Genomic DNA, 18,817 nt, shown 5'->3' on the forward strand with positions numbered 1-18,817 from the left:
ATGTCTGCGGTAAGTTTGCCTGATGGCATTGCGAAAGGCACACGCTGTTTCTGAAACATCCACGAATATATGTAGCCCAGCTAATCAGTTATCAGTGCGATCTATGTCATACTCGGAAGGTATAGTCATTAGTTTCTTATATTCGATCCTTTGCTGCGCCGGGACTCATCTCGAGTCATTGTAGGTGAAATGCGATCGCCAGGATCCTTGCCTGAACTGCACCGACGCAGGCGCAGAATGTCTTCGCAATCGCCAGGCACGAGTTCATAGGCCGCGAGTCTCTCGGTAGGTGCAATTCATATTGCATGTATTTAGAACCCACGGCTGACATTTCCAAGGTTGGAAACATTGACCCAAAGATTGGCGAAGCTGGAAGAGTCAAGCAATAAAGAGGCAATAAAACATCACGCTGCTAGCAGCACATCTTCGTCGCCGTCGGCCAATTTCACAAGTATTACTGAAGTCCTTAACGACAAACAGAAGCGATATCGAGCATATGACCCCCATGATACGGCCCCCCTGCAGCCACCACTAAGTAAGCACCGCAAGTCTCAGGCTATGGCGCAACAAAATGTTCACCAGGCACATTCCCCTGGCTCAACACATCATGCCAGTGAGGCTAGAGAATACATTGAGCATGAACTCCAATGCAACCCGGCTCTATCAAAAGATAGACGCACTGCACTTGAATCAGCACGCAAGTTCGTCAGTCAGCTGTCCAACCCGACCCTAAATTGGGAGGAGACTGCGGCTATGCATGACATGGATGTTCAAGAAAACCTACAACCCCCTACTCTCACACCGGAATTGCTCTACATGATGCTACCTGGTAAGTTACCCACAATGAGGCTGAGGTCGGCGAAGTTGATCATTATAGGACCCGATAAGAAAACGAACTCCCAGGGAACAATCAACTGGCCTGATCATATCTCCGACAAAGTTCTAGAGCAGATGGGGCTTGCAATTATCGAGGGCGCAGAATCCGAGCAAGTGCTCCAGCATTACCGAATAAATGTCTGGGTAAAGGCCATGGGTTGTATATCAAAAATGTCCCCTCTGATTCCGAGCAAGCCATTGAGGGATAATTTTCGGTCACTCAAAAAGAGGTATGAAGCCGCTGCCATAGAAATTTTGAATCAAATTCCGTTGGCAGCGGAACCTAGCCTTCTTTTACTTCAATCGGTTTTGTCTGCAGTATGTTTCTTTTGTCTTTTCGTGTGGCTCCGTCCATATAGACTCATTTCTGACTCACGACAGACCCGTTTGATGCAATATTTAGGAAATATGACGCGCTGCTGGATGTTGGCAGCACTAGCCTCGAGAATGATCGTTTCCTTGAACTACCACAACATTACAGATACCAGTCCTCGAACCGAAACAGAGGAAAATATCCATGCATGTGTGTACACATGCTACTACTTTGACAAAACTCTCAGCCTGCTGCTCCTCCGACCACCGTCTCTACCGGATCTGAAAGTTAAACCAACCCAATTAATCCACATCGATCCTGATCTGCCAACAACTACCATGATAACAGGAGCAGTCGAGTATTCAGAGTTGAAGAATACTCTACTGAACATCCTGCTTGACACCAAGACAATAGGAAACACGGAGAAGGCCAATATACTGTCTGATCTTGTGGCGCGGGCACACACAATCCACTCCAATATGCAAATGGTAAGAGAGATCGAGAACCCGCCAGCAAACAACCGCTAATCCGACTTTCAGTTTCGTCGTCGCCAAGAACAGCGATTCCCACAATTATGGAGCCATCTGCGGCGCGAGTGGCTATCAATGGACTTCAACTACTACTCTATTCTCACGACAATCATCCAAGCCCGCTCCTCGGTACTCAAGTCCCGCTTGGTCTGCGAGAACTGTCTATACACAGCCCGGGAAGCCCTCACCACTCTCCGAGCTTTACAGGAAGCATTCTCAAGCCGCCTCAATTCTATCGACTCATATCCATACTTTCTTACCTGGTATGATATAGCCATATCAAAGCCATCTCCCAATATCTTGGACAGTCGGAACTAATGACCCATTCGAACAGGACCATGCTGCTATTCCCTCTAGCCCCCTTCTTTGTACTGTTTTGCAATGTGATCGCAACATCAAATGAGAGAGACTTCAATATGATCAAAAACATCACTGACGACCTACATCAATTCGCAGAGGCAAATGCCTCAATTGGAAAACTGTACAAGCTATTCTCCAAATTCCTGGACCTGTGTGCGCCTTTGGTGAAAGGAAATCCTGAACCTTCCCTTTCAGAACAGCCAGCAGCTGCACTGTCTGATGCGAACACGGCTGGAAACACCAAAGGCCAGATGGCACCCTACACAAATATATTTGGTCGCGCTGCCGGTGCCGATCAGCCTTTGGTCAGTCTTGGAGGTACAGATTCCACTGGAGGAGAATCCACTGCACCACCATCTGTGGGGGGATGGGATGACAGTCTTGTGTGGGAACTGTTCGATAACCAGCCCTCGTTGGGTTGGGCGGAGTCAGAACTATGGAATGTGATGACGCAGTTTGATGCATGAAATGAATAGAATGACAATACTGGCTTCGCGATGTTTCTAGAAGCGGTTCATGGTGAACCCATGATCTCGGTTGATTGGATTCGAATAGTACATAAGGTGTATTTACGCAGGTGGCTCTTTAGGACACAGTCCCAAGCAGCAAAAAGCAATGAGCGATGAAAAAAAGTGAAAAGGAAAGTAAAGAGCGTGATGATTTAGCCATCCCAGAGTCTAGCCAGACAGTAAGAAATGGAAATGCTCAGCGAGTGCGGATATGCAGAAGGGCCATGACCAGTCGAAAACACATGGGCCAGGTATTATAATACAGTATGAAGAGGGAAAAAGGGCTGATCTCATGTCTATCACGAAATCAAGACCCAGAGAAGGAAGAAGATCTATAACAATCATTAGTTGGATGTCCAGGCAAGAAATTCAACATAAGTGAACGTACCATCAGAATACCAAACATTTTGGCAATTAGCCAGCGATTCCCGGAAACGCGCGTCCAATACTTCATTAGTTCTCTCTGCGCTCCCTGGACGTTGTCGACCACATCTTCGGTATTGGCATCTATGCGCTGGATCATTTCTGACTGCTCGCTGACCATCTGCGCCAGTTGACCAAAAATTCCGCCTAATTCACTGATGGTTCGCTCAATGGCTTCGATGGCTTCGCCTCGAGCTTGAACATATGTGTTACTCGATTCTCCTTCTTCCATTACCATCAGCTGTTGGTCTGATTGGAATGATGGACGTCCTAAGGGCGAAGGGTTTGAGGGCTCGAGGGTCAAAAGGTCGGAGGAGTTGCCTTGATATCCAGGCTGGGGTGTCCGTCGTCCCGAAGTGTTATACAAAGGCGAGTCTGAGCGCTGTGCGTCGAGGGCGCTGTGTGATTTGGAAGATACCGAGGAAACGAAGTTCTCGGTTCGTGTTCGGGATGCTTGAATATTCTTCGTGCGCACTTCGAGCACCTCTTTGAAACTAGCGCCTACATCGGCCAGCTTTCCCTGCAGCATGACAACAACCTGGAATAGGTAATTAGCGATTTGTCCGTGCGCGCCGTTTCATGTCTCACTTACATTGTCATTGTGTTCTCCTTCCTGGTCTGTCTTCGAGCGATTCGATTTGGGGTGTTGCGCTTGGGTGAGCGCCTGCAGCGAGGCGATGTTTTGGTTCAACGCGGCAAGGTCTTGCTTAATCACATATGTCAATTCGGAAATTTCGACAGGTCGGTCGTCGAAGAGTGTTTTCCGCTTCGCCACTATTTCCTCGTTAGATTGCTGATATTTTGAGTAATGTGATCAGACTCACATTCAGCCAATCGCTGCAATTTTGCCATTGTTCCAGTAATCCCCCTTCCGATATCTCGCGCCCGCCGCGCGAACTCCGATCTTGCCGCCTTCGCCTCCTGCGCGGCACCCTGGGGCGACCCATTGGCCTGTCGCCTTTGCGCATCAGTCAACAGTGCCTGGCGCTGTGATCCAACTTTCGATGTCCCCAGGCGCTTCTGGGCGTGGCCCAAGATAGCGCTGAACTCGCTGGTCCGGTCTTGTATCGACGGGCCGGTCATTTTGCGATGTGGAAGGAGGGATGTGAATTGAGGATAGGAGACTGGTAGCTATAGTCTTTCAAGGAGCGCGGGTATTGAGAAGTAAATGTAAATTAACGTCGACAAAGGCCGAATTCGGTCTTGAAACTGAAGTGTGATTCTATCTGCAATCGATAAGGGGGCGAGGGAAGACGTGTCCGGTTGCAGGTAGAAAGCTCCAAGGGTACAGCGTCGTGACTTGAATAGATCCAGGAACAAAACAAATACTGAATATACTCCGTACAGTCAAGTAAGAAGATGGAAGGTCAACAAAATCAAGGTTAATCTAATTTACCCCGTTGGTCCACGTAAATCGGAAACGTGCCCTTACATAAGCCCCGCACCGCCACCTAAATTTAGCCTTAACGTCCTCGATAGATCAGGGGAATATAGGTCGTTTCATTGTTCTAATACTATTCATTTTCGTTATTTTCTTTATCTTACTCTATTCTCTCTTCTTGATATAGCTGGCTTGATATCCTTGTATTCTCCTGTGGATACACGTCATTCTTGTACACTAATCTTGTTTCCTCCAATTATCCCCAACCCATTTGATCGGTGCCTTGCCCAACTTGGCCCAAACCGCCACCTTCGTCCTTGCACACTATCATTTAAGGGAACAGTGCTGTTCACCTTCTTATTTAGCCTACAACTTGCTCTTGTGCAAAATCATCGGAGATCAGTCAGGCAACAGTCGATGCTGGTAATCGAGCTCGCCTCGGTCCCTTGATCCTCTTCCCCTGATGGCAGACCCCACCCAATCGCATGGTCGCGGAGCCCAGCAACTGTAAGACTATCCATTCAGATTCAATCACATATCTAGTCGCACAAATACTGAGACCTGCTTTAGCCCTTCCCCGCCAAATGTTCGCAGTCCGCTCTCGCCAGGCAGCGGTAGTAACGGAACCCCGATCTCATTCCAAACAAACGTGAATCGCTCCAAAACAAAACGCTGGGTGGAAGCGAAGCAATATTCTTATGATGGAGGTGACTGGGGTAGTGAAGACGATGAAGAGGAGGAGGAGGAGGCGCCTCCCGCAGTACCTCGGCCTCCCTATGCCAACCACAACACTGGCAGTTCGTCCGAGTTGTCCTCGAGGCGTTTGTCTGGCATCGGATTCGGAGCTGGAGCCGGTGAGTCGCATTTGGCTGATGGCAAAGGTAGGAACCTTAGTGGAGGAGACCAAAAAGCCCTTCCTTTTGTAAGGCCGGCCGACCTTTATAAACGCATGCGCGAGGAGAAAGCGACTCAGCAGTCTCCTATCACTGGTAGCAATGATCACAAGCCTGATGGTTTTGGAGCTCCACCTCAAACAAACGAACAGAACCCTCCCTTGGGTCTACCGGAAGTCAAGCGCATGTCTAGCTTTGGTACCGATTTCTTAGGTGGTGCAGACTCCAACCTGCCAAAGGATAGCTCTGCATCCCAGGAGCCCGCTTTGCACCACAACCCCTCGCCGGGATTCCAATCGGTAGTGAATCAGGCCTTCGACGTCCCAGAAACTCCACAATCCACCACCACTAGTGTTGCGCGGTCGAACAGCGATGGCACTTCGATAATCAGCCCTATCATGGGCGCTCGTACTATGACTGATGAAAGAACACCCACCATTCTCGAGGAGCCTAATGAGTCGAGCTCCCCGAAGGCAAGTGCGAATGCGGTTCCAGCGTTTAACCCTGGCCATCGCCGGGACCTGAGCCTTCCTAGTTCAGACAACAGTCCTTCGAGGAAACCTCAAGTCACAGACCAGGACACCCCAACGGCAGGCCATGCAGAGTTATCTTCCATTCCTCCACTCCAGAATTTCTCACCCGAATCATCTGATGCGGGAATCTCTCCTCAAAAGCCACCGATGCAATCATACTCGAACAATGGGCAGGATATGCCTGCCCCTCTCAAATTCGGAAGCGCATCGGGCCCTGACAACTTCCATGGTGAAATCCCCACCATCATGGGAGCCGAAGAATCACCACAGAACACCGACAATGATCGCTTGAGGGAGGAGATTATCCGATCATTAAGTCGGGAAGCCACCCCCTCGGACGACCCGGAGCCCAGCAACCAACCTCAGTCGCAGGCACCCGTTGAGTCCATCCCGCACCAGGCTATTGTTTCTGAAAGCCACCCAGACTGGTCTATCCCACCTCCTTTGGCATCTCAAGACCCTTATGCGACTAGTCAAGGCGCGGCTGTTAACTCTTCATCCACGATCGTTGATCAGCCAAAGAAACCCAAGTTAGAAAGACGGTTCTCATGGGAATCCTCCGATTCGTCAGAACCAGAGCCGCCTCTAATGCCCGGCAGCTATTCATCGCCCCCTCATTTAGCTGCATCGTTATCTATGCAAGAGCCTGAGCCTATACAGGAGCTCGCCCCATTGGCGTCGGACGTGTCGCACGACCCGCTTGCTTCTGATGATGAAGTGTCTGGGACCCAACGCGTGGAAAAGCCTCGACTTTCGATCGTTCCACCTATTCCGGAGAACATTACACCACCGGAGCAAGTTATGGGACCAGGGGCTACGCCACCTCCGCAACCCCAAGTCTCTTCTAACGCCGGCGCCTCATCCCTCATTGAGTCCCAACTTTTGGGCTTCCGTGACATTCTCGGTATCACATCTATCAACCAGCGCATCAAGTCTTTCGAACACACCCGCGACCAGTTCGCCACCATTGACACTGGTTTAAATCATTGGCTACAGTTCACAGTTCATGATCACCCGGAGCATGCCGATGTGGTCCAACAGAGCCAGAATCTCTCCCCTACTGTGCCACCATCAGATCCTTCCCGCAGCAGATTCCCCAAGTTGGGTGCTCTCTCGAATCTCGGTTCCTTGAATGACGGTACTCCGACTAGCGCCACTCATATCAGACGCCCGTCGGGCCATATAGGTACCGTGATGAACAAGGAGAAAGTCGGGGAGAAAGGAAAGGAGCTCCTCCACACTGCGGGAGCGATTAGTGGCAAGGCAACTGGGGCAGCCAAGGGGCTGTTTGCCAAGGGCAGAAGCAGGTTCCGACCCAGTGGAGGTTCTGAGAAGGTAGATGCTTGATTTTTTTCTTCTTCCGAGCGAGTTGTTTACTTGGGTAAGCACGGTGGAGGCCGTCGCTTTAATGTTTCCCTTTTGATATCGCTGCATTACTTCACTTTCTGGATACCACGATGTAATTCCGAGCACACTTTTGGCATTGAGCTCTAGAATGAGACACGATTGATGCATCCGCCCTTTTTCTACAATCTAACTCCCCGTCCTTATTTGTTTATATTCTGATGTTGGTAATGTTGTAGGTTCAGTCAACTTCAAGTGCTTCTCGCCGCAGCTTTCAGTTCTCCTTCCCTTCGGGGTCGGGTGAAGCGTCTGGTAACTCTTCTCTACGGAACTCTGTCACTTTTGGCAGTCTGCCCATCTTCAAATCCGAGCGAACTGGGCTCAACCCTGATCCTGATCCACCGGTCAGTTTCTGTCTAGATGGTCCACACGATGAACATAATGCCGGCAAACGTGATAAGCCGACCAAATCGGGGAATAACCGCCTGTCGCACAACCGTGTTGGCGAAACAACCGTGCAACCAAAACAACTGTCATCTTCCAACGGTGTCCCTCCTAAACCTGAAGTTTCAGGAAAGTCTGCCTTTGCTGGAGATTTAGAACAGGAGATGATAGCTGCGCTCGGTCTTTCGCCCACAGATCCTCATCCTCGAAGGGCGGCAAGTACCCCGATGGCGTTGAATGCCTTTAGCCAGGTAAATGGCGGGAAACGGCAATTTACAGAGCCACTGCCACAGCCGGGAGAAAGCACGACTGGCAACCAATCCGATGCTAAAGCGCCGGCGAACAAAGACCCAGTGGCAAAAAAGAGTTTGCCAGTCATTCCTGATGAGCCTTTTCACGTCCCTTTTCCGGTTATGAACAGCCAGAGGCATCAGCCAAGCAAGTCTACACCGGAGATTGTCACTCCGTCAATCCGCCCAGTGCTTGATGAAAGTCCTAAGCCTCCTTCGCCTCCTCCCAAGGTTAAGGATAATGGGCTTGCACCTAGCCAGGATCATAGGCGCCAGCCTTCTGTCTCAACACTCGGAGCTGATGAGCAACCTGGACGTACATCTAATGAGGAACTCGACAAGGTCCCCCCTTCTCCTCTGCAAGAGACAGAAAACGAGGTAGCACCAGAACCGCGGTATAAAAGCAAGGTTGAGCATTCTGTGCATGACGCTCCTGGTGGCTCCCAGTCATCTGCTCAAGAGAAGAGAAGGTCGTTCATACCTTTCTATTCGTCAGAGTTCACAAGCTCTGCTGAGGTCCTCGAATCCAAAAGAAAATCGATCAGCGGCCTACCTCCATCTGCTCCAGATGTGCATAGCCCCTTGAGAAACGAAGTCAGATACTCGCCGGGAACCCGAAGCAGTATGCTGAGCTTTGGTAGCTTTGGAAAGCAGAGCAACGGCAAAGGGACTCGCCCGTCCACACCTGCTAACGGTCTTTCGCATCCTTCGGAATCGGGGTCTCCTGCAGAGAATGAGGAGTCTACTATTGGGAAGCTCAAGGAATTCGGGAGACGACGACGCGCTTCGGTAGGAGACCTCCTCTCTGGTATTCAACTGCAAGCGCCTCAGGCGCCCCCGGGAGGCCAGCGGAGACGAGCATTCAGCAGGATTAGCGTATGTCGACTCTAGACAGTTCTTTTGGTTTCTTTTTTTGACTCAAACAGGTACTATTTGGCCGGCAGGACTCTCAAGATCCCGAGAGAAAATCGACCGACCACACAAGGTCTACATCAGAGCAGTTGCAGAACAATTTTCTGCCGACACGCTCATCGACAAATGGAAATGCAAATACTAGTTTCGCTGCACAGGATGAACCACCGGTCCTCCGCAATCCCTTTGAACAAAAGCCATTGCCAACTCGACCCCCCGAGCCTAGAGCACCTCCACCTCCACCCCCGAGCGACGCAAAATCTCTACCCCGCGATGATCGTCAACGTGCCAATATATCAGTTCCATCTATATCACTTCCATCCAGTTCGTCATCCAACTCCCTGACGACTGGTCGGTTTTACTCGCAGTTTCAGTCTGGATCCATGAATGAAACCCACGGCTCTCGTCATGCTAGCACACTCAGCCAGCCTCTCCCGGGTCATTCCCGGTCACCGTCTCCCGTGTCATCTCACGAGAATAGAGTTGCACATCCACTGTCACCGCTGGAGGAGTTACAAGACCACCAGATATACCAACTGCAGGCAGAAGAGCAGCACAAGCAAGAAACCCAGCAAGATCAAAACCAGGACGCGCAGCTAGGCACCCTGAGCGAGGACCAGGCACAAGAGGAGCATGAGGAACACAAAGATCGTGTGCTTGGGGAACCCCTTCGACACGAACTATATGGGGAGATACCCGATGCTTCAACAAACAACCAGAACCACCTAGGCCAGCAACACGAATTAGAAGGCAATCTCAAACAACAAAGTCTAGCTCCTCAGCTCAGCATTCGATCCCGAAAGCCAGTGGTTTCAGACTCGACATCCCCAGCCTCGGAGAACCATACACCCCACAACATCGCCGTCTCAAACGCCTCCGCGATATCCGCGCATCCTCACCGCAGTGAGGACAAGGCCCGTGTAGCCAACGACCCGCCTCAGCCAGTAGAGCTTGCCATCACCGCGGACGACTCCAGTGAGGAGATCGTCATGTCCCCCACGTCTTACCCAGGACAGGAGTGGAAGCCCATGCATTTGTAGCATGTTTGATTGGAGCGCATATGATACCCACTGTTGCCTTTCGCGGGGTTCGAAGAACCCGGAGTTGTATTTGTATGCTTTTTCTTTTGTACACATGTGTACCTATTATTCGAATATTTGCCATATCTCTAATAATTTGATCATTTTTATCATGCATACCGATCTCTAGATCTCTATTTCCGGTTGCACTGCCTAGCAGATAAGGCTTCGATCTAGACTAAGCATGCATACTAGGTTATGAGACCTCTCTACGGCAGTTTCTAGGACCATCACGACAAGTCCTACAAATCCCTTCAGAGATTGCACAGGAGCGGAGTCGGATGTTCGGATTTTCGACAGATAAGTAAACAAGTACATGTACATAATAGCATTGGACAGTTCCTGGGTGGCTGAGATAACGAATTCCCCGCAGTTTAGAAGATACAGCATCAGGTATAAAAGACCTCATCATACACTTAACTACTGCCCTACCTTCAAGATGAACCCTAACGAGCCCCCTATCATTGATTTCGCTCGTAAGAAGCGCCCTTTAGCATCCTATACTCTCAAATGAACCTAACAACCCCAACAGCCTTCTATGCCAACGATTCAACCAAAGAAAACCTCATCCACCAAATCCAACAAGCATGTGAACAATTCGGCTTCTTCCAACTAATCAACCACACCATCCCAACCGAACTACAAACCGCAGTCCTACAACACTCAAAAGAATTCTTCAATCTCCCCTTAGAAACAAAGGAGAAATACAACCAAGGTATTACAGCCCTCCGCCACTCCATCAAAAAGCAAAAATAACATCCATAACTAAACCCCCAAAGCCATCGGCGGCTTCAACCGCGGCTACGAGCGCCTACGCTCTCAAAACTTCGAGAAACGCACAGAAGGCGACCTCAAAGAAGGCTTCTATCTCGGCAAAGACCTCCCACACGACGATGCATACGTCGTCCAACGACGCTTCGGCCAGGGACCGAACAAGTATCCCTCCGAAATCACCGACGCAAAAGACTTCCGTCGCGTCATGGACGAGTACCACGATGCCATGATCGAGCTTTCAGAAGCCATTATGCAAGTTCTCGCGCGCACGCTTGGTCTAGATGAGCATGCTTTTGGCGATTTCTGTGATCATCCCGTCTCTATCCTTAGACTACTTCATTATCCGCCTCAGGAGGGTGATGCGTCGGGTCTTGAGAGAGGTTAGTGGGTGGAAACTTGTATCAAAATGTAAATAGTATCAAGCAACGCCAACTAAACCGAGTCTAGGAATCGGCGCTCATACCGATTTCGGCGCTATCACGATACTCCTACAGGATGATACGGGCGGGTTACAGGTATGGAATAACCTCTCGTCCGAATGGGTCGATATCACGCCTATTCCTGGGGCGTATGTTGTCAATCTGGGGAATATGATGATGCGCTGGACGAATAATCGGTACTTATCGAATCTGCACCGCGTTATTAATACCAGTGGCAAGGAGCGCTTTAGCATTCCGTTCTTCTTCTCGGGGAATCCGAACTATACTATCCGCTGTCTTCCTGGTTGTGAGGATCCAGAAGAGGGCGCTAGATACCCCCCGATTACCGTCCATGAGTGGATGGCGGGGAGGTATGCGGATACTTATGGGACTTCAGAGGGGAAGGCTATTGGGGAGATGCGGAAGGAGCCTGAAAATGTGTGATAGATTTACGTAGGAATAGGAGTGAGGTATGAAATGAAATACTAGTAGTGTTTATACGAGAATCTCACCAAGACCCATCCCACTCAATTCCCCTTAACAATCCCCCAATCAACCCACTCCGTATCCCCAAAGACCTTCTGCGGAGTACTATACGGTTCCCACTCCTTCCGTCCAAGAACTGAAGTAACACCACCCTCAACACGAGCAGTCTCATTAACACCAGGCCCAAAAGCCCGATACTCCGCCATAAGCGTAACGCCCTTCTCGAACCTCCCAACACCACCAACAACCCAATCAATATACCCGCGCGGATTAACGCTGCCGTCCTCGTAAGACCGCGCAAAGATAGACCGGTGCTGGCTATTCCACGGTCGACCGAGCGCACACGCGCCCTTGATGTCCGCCGCGATGGAGGAATTCGCAGCACGCACGCTCGAGTCAACTATATACACGCCGTACTTGTTCGGGGTTGTTGTGTTGGTCCCCTTCCAGGCGGTTATGCCGCCGCCACAGCCGCGAAGTTGGAGGGCGCTGGATTGGATCCAGGCTGTGCCGAAGCCGTAGAGGAAGTCGGTTTGGCCGGCTAGGACGCTTTGGTAGAAGTACGCGTTGCCGATTTTGCCAATGTAGACCTGTGGAGGGGGGTGCGGTTAGTGGTTGGTTGGGTGTGAGAATAGTGCGACTGATCTCAACAAATGAGGCTGAGAGCATGCACGGCTGGAAGAACATACAGTATCCTGATACGAATAAAACCCGCAATAATAAAACCCCCCATTAGCACGACTAAGACTCAGCGCATGCGCCGGCCCATCCGAGTACTCCGCCCAAGTATTATCAAAGTCGACATTATACACCCGGAAATCCTTATTTCCGAACGGAGTATCAGCCGGCACGGGATACCCCGTCGGTCCTGAGCCCGTGAGACTCGCTTCGAGCGTGGGTGCTACAACCAGGACGCTGGAGAAAACGTTGTCGACGCTGCCGGTACTGTCCCTGTTGCCGGCGGACCAGGTGATGTGAACGCGGTTGCGGGATGCGTCTTTGGGGGAGGTCGTTTGGCCGAGCAGGGTTATTGGGCCTGAGCGGGTTATGTTTACTTGCTCGGTGTAGGTTCCTTCTAAGATGAGGATTGTTTGTGGGCTTGTGTCGTCTGGGAGGGAGTTTATGGCGGATTGGATGGTTGTGTGAGAGGCGCGTTTGGAGGTTGCGCTGACGATTAGGGTTCCCCGGGGACAGTGGGTTCCGGTGGACTGGCAGGTTTGTCTCGAGATGGGTTGGATGGCGGTTGTGTTGGCTCCTAGTGTGTAGAGGAGGAAACACAGTAGAGATAGGATGGATGGGAGCATCGTGCTTGTTGGGTGTGGTTGATTGCTCACCTCCGATGGGCACGCATATGGTGGTGCCACTATTCTTTTATAGAGCATTTAGAAAGAGGGGGGTTGTATAGAAGTCGCAGCCAGTTGCGGCAGACGGAAAATTAGGAGATCCATCTTGGGTGAGCAAAGACTAGTGCCATCCATGATAGGCTGGAAGTCCGGAGATGAAAATCGGATAGTTCAGTGCATTGTGGGATTTCTCTATACTTCGTGCATACTGGGGAGAGAGGGGGTCTCGCAGGAAGCTTGTCTCCACGCAGTGGAAATTCATCCGGGGAAAAGAATGGGGACGGATAATTAGCTTCCACCTGTGAGCGTTGGACATTGGGGAAGAGTGCATGCAGCAAAGGTAGATCACCAGGGGTGGGCAAGGATAATAAGACCATGAAGACTGGAATGCTACAAACTACAATTTTTCAAATTACAAGGAGAAGAAATGATTAGAATCCCTTAGATTGACTAAGTGCCACTATTAACGACATACATACACGTAGAGAATGAAAACATGACTCTAGCAACTCGAAAGCAAACCACAGCCAAGGGGGTAATTGAAACACACAAAGTCTATAATACGGGTAAAAGGAAGCAAAAAAAAGTCGGAACACTTTTTCTGACTCCCACGGCATGCATGTTCAAGTAGGTGACACGGCAAAATTTGCGGGTAATCGCAGGGAGATAAAAGAAATTAGACCTCGAATCAGTAACGAGTTGCAAAAAAGCTAAGAAACGAGCATTTACTCGTTGTCCTCGATCTCCTCGGCGCGGGCACCGAGGGTGTAACGAGTCTTTCCTTCCGAGTCGTGCTCCATCTCGATAGCAAGCTTGGAAAGGTGAGCGATCATGTTCTCGATCTTGGTGTCGGCCTTGGAGCGGGTCTTGCGGCCAAGGTTGTCGAGACCGGGAACGATGGTCAGGAGGTAGTACACAACGGCAATGATGACAGTCACACCGATGGAGTAGGCCCAGATGACAACGACGGTGACAATGTCGACATCGTTGTTCTTGGAGAAGTTGGGGCCAGCGGGGTCTGGGGGAGAGGTTTGCTCCCAGTCAGGTGCGAGCCAGCCGAAGACACAGAACAGGGTAGCGAGGACATCGACGACGAAGATGGCAATAACCAACTGCCACGAGGGCCAGGTCTTTCCACCACGGGTGACGAAGATGAGCCAGTTCTCAGTCAGAGCAATCTCGAGGAAGAGAATCTCCTGGGGAGAACCGAAGTTCTGGATGATACCACCGTTCTCGAGGAAGAGAGTGGCACGGATGATCCAGGTGGCGGCGGCAAGCAGGACTCCAAGAACGACGGAGATAACCCAGATCTTGGGCAACTGCCACTCGACGGGGCGGGCTTCGAAGTGAGCGTTATCGTAGGCAACGGCGATGGTGGCAAGATCAGCGAACAAGGCGATGAAGACAATCAGGGAAGAGTCGACAGTCTCGTTGATGATGATCATGGAGGTAACCAGGTAGATCTCGAGGTGGAGACACAGGGCAATACGGTACTGGATGTAAGCCTTCATGCGCTGGAAAATCTGACGGGCAAGCTTGATAGCATCGACGATGGTGGAGAGACCGGGGGCGAGGAAGACAATATCGGCGGCAGCCTGGGCAGCCTCAGTGGAACCCTCGACAGCGATACCACAATCGGCCTTCTTGAGAGACGGAGCATCGTTAACACCGTCACCAGTCATGGCGGTCAAGTGACCACGCTGCTGGAGCATCTCAACGACCTGGTACTTGTGCTCAGGGAAGACCTCAGCGAAACCATCAGCCTTCTCGACAAGGTCGTGCTGGGCGGAACCAGCGAGACCACCGTGGATCAGACGCTCAGAGTTGTAAACCTTGGTACCGAGGGCAAGCATCTTGCAAGTCTCCTTGGCGATGGAGATAGCGTCACCAGTAAGCATCTTGACGGAGAGACCGAGAACCTGGGCCTCAGCGATGGTGTGGGCGGTATCCTCACGGGGGGATCGAACATGGGGTACATGCCCAGAAGCTGCCAGGGCTCACCCTCCTTCTGGACGGCGACACCAAGGGAACGGAAACCACGGCGAGCGAACTCAGTGACCTTCTCACGGTAGAGCTTGGCCTCCTCGGGGGAGCAGTCGGACATGTTGAGGATAGCCTTAGGGGCACCCTTGGCACAGATGTAACGGACACCGTCGCAAGTACAGATGGTGGTGATGCGCTTAGAGACGGGATCGAAAGGAGTGTACTTCTCGGTAACCCAGTTGCGGGAGAGAATCTCACGGGCCTTGGGGTAACGGCGGAGGGTAAGGACAGTAACCTTGTCAATGGGGTCGAGGTTCTTGATGTTGTGGGAAGAGGCAATAGCAGCGACGGCCATCATCCAGTTGACATCAACACCCTCAGAGACGTAGGGCTCACGGATGGAGAGCTGGTTGGCAGTGAGAGTACCGGTCTTGTCAGAGCACAGAATATCGACACCAGCGAGGGACTCGATGGCAGTGAGCTTCTGGACAATAGCCTTCTGCTCGGCGAGGTAGGCGGCACCGACAGCGAGGGTGGTGGTGGTGACAACGGGGAGACCGACGGGAACACCGATAATCAGAAGAATCAAAGTGTAGTGGAGCAGGTTGTTGTCGCTACCCTCGGGGGTAGCGATCTTCAAGTGACGGAAGAAACCACCAATCCAGGCGGCGAGAATCCAGAACATGACAAGAACGAGCAGGGAGGTACCGATGTTGTCCATAACGGCCTTGAAGTGACCAGAGTCCTTGGCACCCTGAACAAGGGCGGCAGTCTTACCGACGAAAGAGTGACGAGCAGTAGCAGTGACAATACCGTAGGCCTTGCCACGCTTGCAACCAGTGGTGTAGTAACAGACATCGGCCATGTACTTGTCGACAGCGAGCGATTCACCAGTGATAGCGGACTGATCACAAGCAATGAGGGAGACACCCTGGTGGGTCTCACCTTCATCATCATCATCATCACCGTGCTTCTCCTTGAGGTCGTCGGAAGTGGCGTTGGCGAGGTACTCCTTGTAGTTTTCGAACATCTCGGGCTTGGAGTAGTCACAGATCAGGCGGACATCGGCAGGGATAACGGTACCCTCCTCGACGATAACAATATCACCAGCAACGAGCTCACGAGCGAGGATCTCCTCCTCCTGGCCGTTACGAACAACGATAGCACGCATAGCGATATCACCCTTGAGAGAAGCAACGACATCGGCAGCCTGCTTCTCCTGGTACCAACCGACGAGAGCGTTAAGCAAAAGAATACCACAGATAACACCAAGATCGATCCAGTCACGCAGACCGGCAGCGAGAAGGACAGCAAGTTCCATAACTGTAGAGTAAAAGAACGCGTTAGTCAATTGGCACAAGACGCGTCAATCAAGACGAATGTCCAAGCCACATACCATAGAGAATAGGACCACGGAAGTAACCAATGAACTGAAGGAAGATGTTGGTCTTCTCAGTAACCAGCTCGTTCCAGCCGGTCTTCTTGCGACGAGGCTCGATGTCGCTGGTGCTCAGACCAGCGCGCAGGTCGGTGTCAAGCCACTCATCGGGGGTAACGAAACCATCCTCGACACCACCGGCGGCCTTGCCACCGAACTTCCACCAGGGCTTCTTCTTCTCGGAACCCGTGCTCAGAGCACCGACGCTCGAGGTAGAGGCACGACGGTTGTCGCGGGCAGTCGAGATGTACCGGTTGAGAGCAGAGTACTCGTCGAGAGTGCCCTCATCACCAGCCTCACGGGTGTGACGCTCACCATTTTCGACGTCAACAGCATAGGAAATTCTCCGCTCCGCCATTGTTGTTGATTCGGCTCACACAGCCTTGGAACCCAACGATATGAGTGAAAACAACGGAATGGCGATATGACAGAGTCGGAACAGATCCTATGTAAAGAGAGAAAAGGAGAAAAACGAGATGGGTGAAGGAAGGACTGTTTTATAATGGATTACGGGGGGGGTCAAAAAGAGGGAACCGGAGTGGGTAGGTGGATAATGAGAGAAAAGAGTGAGGGAAATAAAAATTAAAATAAAATTGAAAATTGAAATTGAAAAATTGGGAATTAAAAAAATAATAAAAAAAATAAATGGGGGACCCGATTGAAATGGAGGAGAAAGGTATTTTGCACGAAATCCCGTGTTTGTAAATTTGAGGGGGGAAATACTTCTGAGAATGGTTGCTGGGGGAGGTATAGCCCAGGTACTTCTCGACCCGCTCATCAATCATTCTTTTCGGATATTTTGACTTTTTAGTGTTTTTTCATGTTTTCTTTGTTTTTTATTTCCATTTTTCCTTCCCTTTTTGGTTAGCCCTGTCTGTTTTCTTGGTTGATACCAGACTTTACCCCTTGCCCTACCAAGAAAGCTCTAACCGGACACCCGGCTGTAGCCAGTCATCTCCAAGGTACAATACTTTTAGTGGGGCCATCGCTGCTTTCAGATTAGTACCAAAACAATGAAAAAACCTGATACCGATACCACTCTCCCTCTGGAGGTCTCTGCTACCGGCAATGAGCTGCCGAGTTGGCCTCCACAGACATCACTTCCGTATGAATTGGTACAAAATTTTACACAAGTTTATATGCCTTAGCCGATGTGCCCCAGTTCTGACTATGCGCGATTTTTGTGTCTGGGGTCATTTTGATCCTTACTGTGCCCCGAGACCCCAAGACATAGGGAAAAAAAAAACTAATGGAATTGGCACTGCGAGTCTGGTGTATTCCGATTTGCAGTTAGGCAGGTTTAGCTGTGCTTTAACGGAGAATTCACGGGCATGGCAAAAAAGAATAGACAGGAATGCCCTTGCAGGAGAATGTTCCTATATTGAGCGACATGGTCCGAGATAGTCCCAAGATAGTCTATCGATACGGATACGTTTTCATTTACCATGTCAGGGCTAGCTATACTTCAATTTTCCCTTCTCGACCGAGTCCGGCTTTCACCCATGGACACTAAAGTGACGAAGTAACAAAAAATGTCACAGTGACTACTCCTATGTATAGTGACGACAGTATCGCATGGCTGTCACACCCAACCCATTTTAAACATAGCAAGGGGTCCCGGAAGCGGTTGGCAGATTTTGATTTTTTTCATCGATATGTATGTATGCCAATGCTGTTGGAAGTATGCCGAGCCAATGAAAATAACTGTGTATTTACCAGAAGGGTACAATTGTTTACCATTATGTCATCCATTAGCTAATTTGTTCCTTGGGGCCTCTTTCAACTCTAGTATCAATACGCACTCTGTCCTTTACTTCCACCGCCCTCGCTGAAGCTGCCTCGTTCGTACCTCTGGTAACGGTAGATCGTTGCCCTCTCTTTCCCCCCTGGCCTCGTGGAGAGCGTCCCCAGAAGCGTCATTTAATTCGGTGCTCCTCACTGGTCAGTATGACCGTGAAAGTCTCCACCCACTAACACCTAGTAATAACCGGGCGGCTTTGATCGAATCACCGGGTGCAGACGCCGGTTGATGATTTCATCGTTGTTGATCGCGACGCTGTTCCCAAGCACTGACTCTAATATGGTCTGTTTTTACGCAGTGTGCGTGGCCAAAAAGAAAAAATTGCCTTTGGCCCAACAGGGAACAAACCCAGTTCGCGATGCCAAAATCGCGTTGCCCGAGTACGGGTAAATCCTCGAAGCATAGCAGGGGTCATCGAATGCATATATTATTGGGGATGATCCTCCAGGACTGAACCTTCCATCGATCACATCAAGCTTCTCGCTGCATACGACATAATAAGGCTGAATTCGATTGGATGGAGACCTCTTTTTCGAATCACAATGTAGTAAAAAGTACTCCGTGACACAAATCAGTACAGTCACTTCAGTGAATCACAAATCCCATGGCACGGCGATTTTCCCATACTTTTGAAAGATGCACCCGCACCCCGGCTTTCCGGTGAGTGCCCTTGGCAAGTCTTCCCC

The 18,817-nt window shown here is 50.6% G+C and overlaps 6 protein-coding genes across 6 annotated transcripts; 3 read left to right on the plus strand and 3 right to left on the minus strand.

Annotated features, from left to right (window-relative positions):
- Positions 1–2,576, plus strand: N7471_008722 (Zn(II)2Cys6 transcription factor; the record flags this gene model as incomplete). Its single annotated transcript, XM_057281441.1, has 8 exons — positions 1–9; positions 96–119; positions 185–285; positions 339–829; positions 878–1,194; positions 1,258–1,677; positions 1,729–1,982; positions 2,054–2,576. 8 exons carry the CDS (start codon positions 1–3, stop codon positions 2,544–2,546), a joined length of 2,109 nt encoding a protein of 702 aa, XP_057135701.1. The 3' UTR covers positions 2,547–2,576.
- A 311-nt stretch (positions 2,577–2,887) lies between these two features.
- Positions 2,888–4,094, minus strand: N7471_008723 (t-SNARE syntaxin; the record flags this gene model as incomplete). Its single annotated transcript, XM_057281442.1, has 4 exons — positions 2,888–2,920; positions 2,977–3,549; positions 3,604–3,785; positions 3,836–4,094. 4 exons carry the CDS (start codon positions 4,092–4,094, stop codon positions 2,888–2,890), a joined length of 1,047 nt encoding a protein of 348 aa, XP_057135702.1.
- A 761-nt stretch (positions 4,095–4,855) lies between these two features.
- Positions 4,856–9,848, plus strand: N7471_008724 (uncharacterized protein; the record flags this gene model as incomplete). Its single annotated transcript, XM_057281443.1, has 4 exons — positions 4,856–4,899; positions 4,963–7,153; positions 7,402–8,772; positions 8,823–9,848. The coding sequence occupies 4 exons, from the start codon at positions 4,856–4,858 to the stop codon at positions 9,846–9,848; spliced, it is 4,632 nt and encodes a 1,543-aa protein (XP_057135703.1).
- A 478-nt stretch (positions 9,849–10,326) lies between these two features.
- On the plus strand, positions 10,327–11,524 carry N7471_008725 (isopenicillin N synthase family dioxygenase; the record flags this gene model as incomplete). The annotated part of the gene is made up of 4 exons (XM_057281444.1): positions 10,327–10,363; positions 10,420–10,602; positions 10,667–11,041; positions 11,109–11,524. 4 exons carry the CDS (start codon positions 10,327–10,329, stop codon positions 11,522–11,524), a joined length of 1,011 nt encoding a protein of 336 aa, XP_057135704.1.
- Positions 11,525–11,607: 83 nt separating this feature from the next.
- N7471_008726 (putative pectin methylesterase) lies at positions 11,608–12,870 on the minus strand (the record flags this gene model as incomplete). Its single annotated transcript, XM_057281445.1, has 2 exons — positions 11,608–12,156; positions 12,256–12,870. The coding sequence occupies 2 exons, from the start codon at positions 12,868–12,870 to the stop codon at positions 11,608–11,610; spliced, it is 1,164 nt and encodes a 387-aa protein (XP_057135705.1).
- Positions 12,871–13,634: 764 nt separating this feature from the next.
- On the minus strand, positions 13,635–16,688 carry N7471_008727 (uncharacterized protein; the record flags this gene model as incomplete). Its single annotated transcript, XM_057281446.1, has 3 exons — positions 13,635–14,807; positions 14,864–16,215; positions 16,289–16,688. 3 exons carry the CDS (start codon positions 16,686–16,688, stop codon positions 13,635–13,637), a joined length of 2,925 nt encoding a protein of 974 aa, XP_057135706.1.
- Between the last annotated feature and the right edge of the window lie 2,129 nt (positions 16,689–18,817).

The sequence above is a fragment of the Penicillium samsonianum genome (genome assembly GCF_028829775.1).
Source record: "Penicillium samsonianum strain IBT 33392 chromosome Unknown utg000004l_segment0_segment0, whole genome shotgun sequence".
Taxonomy (NCBI): Eukaryota; Fungi; Ascomycota; class Eurotiomycetes; order Eurotiales; family Aspergillaceae; genus Penicillium; species Penicillium samsonianum.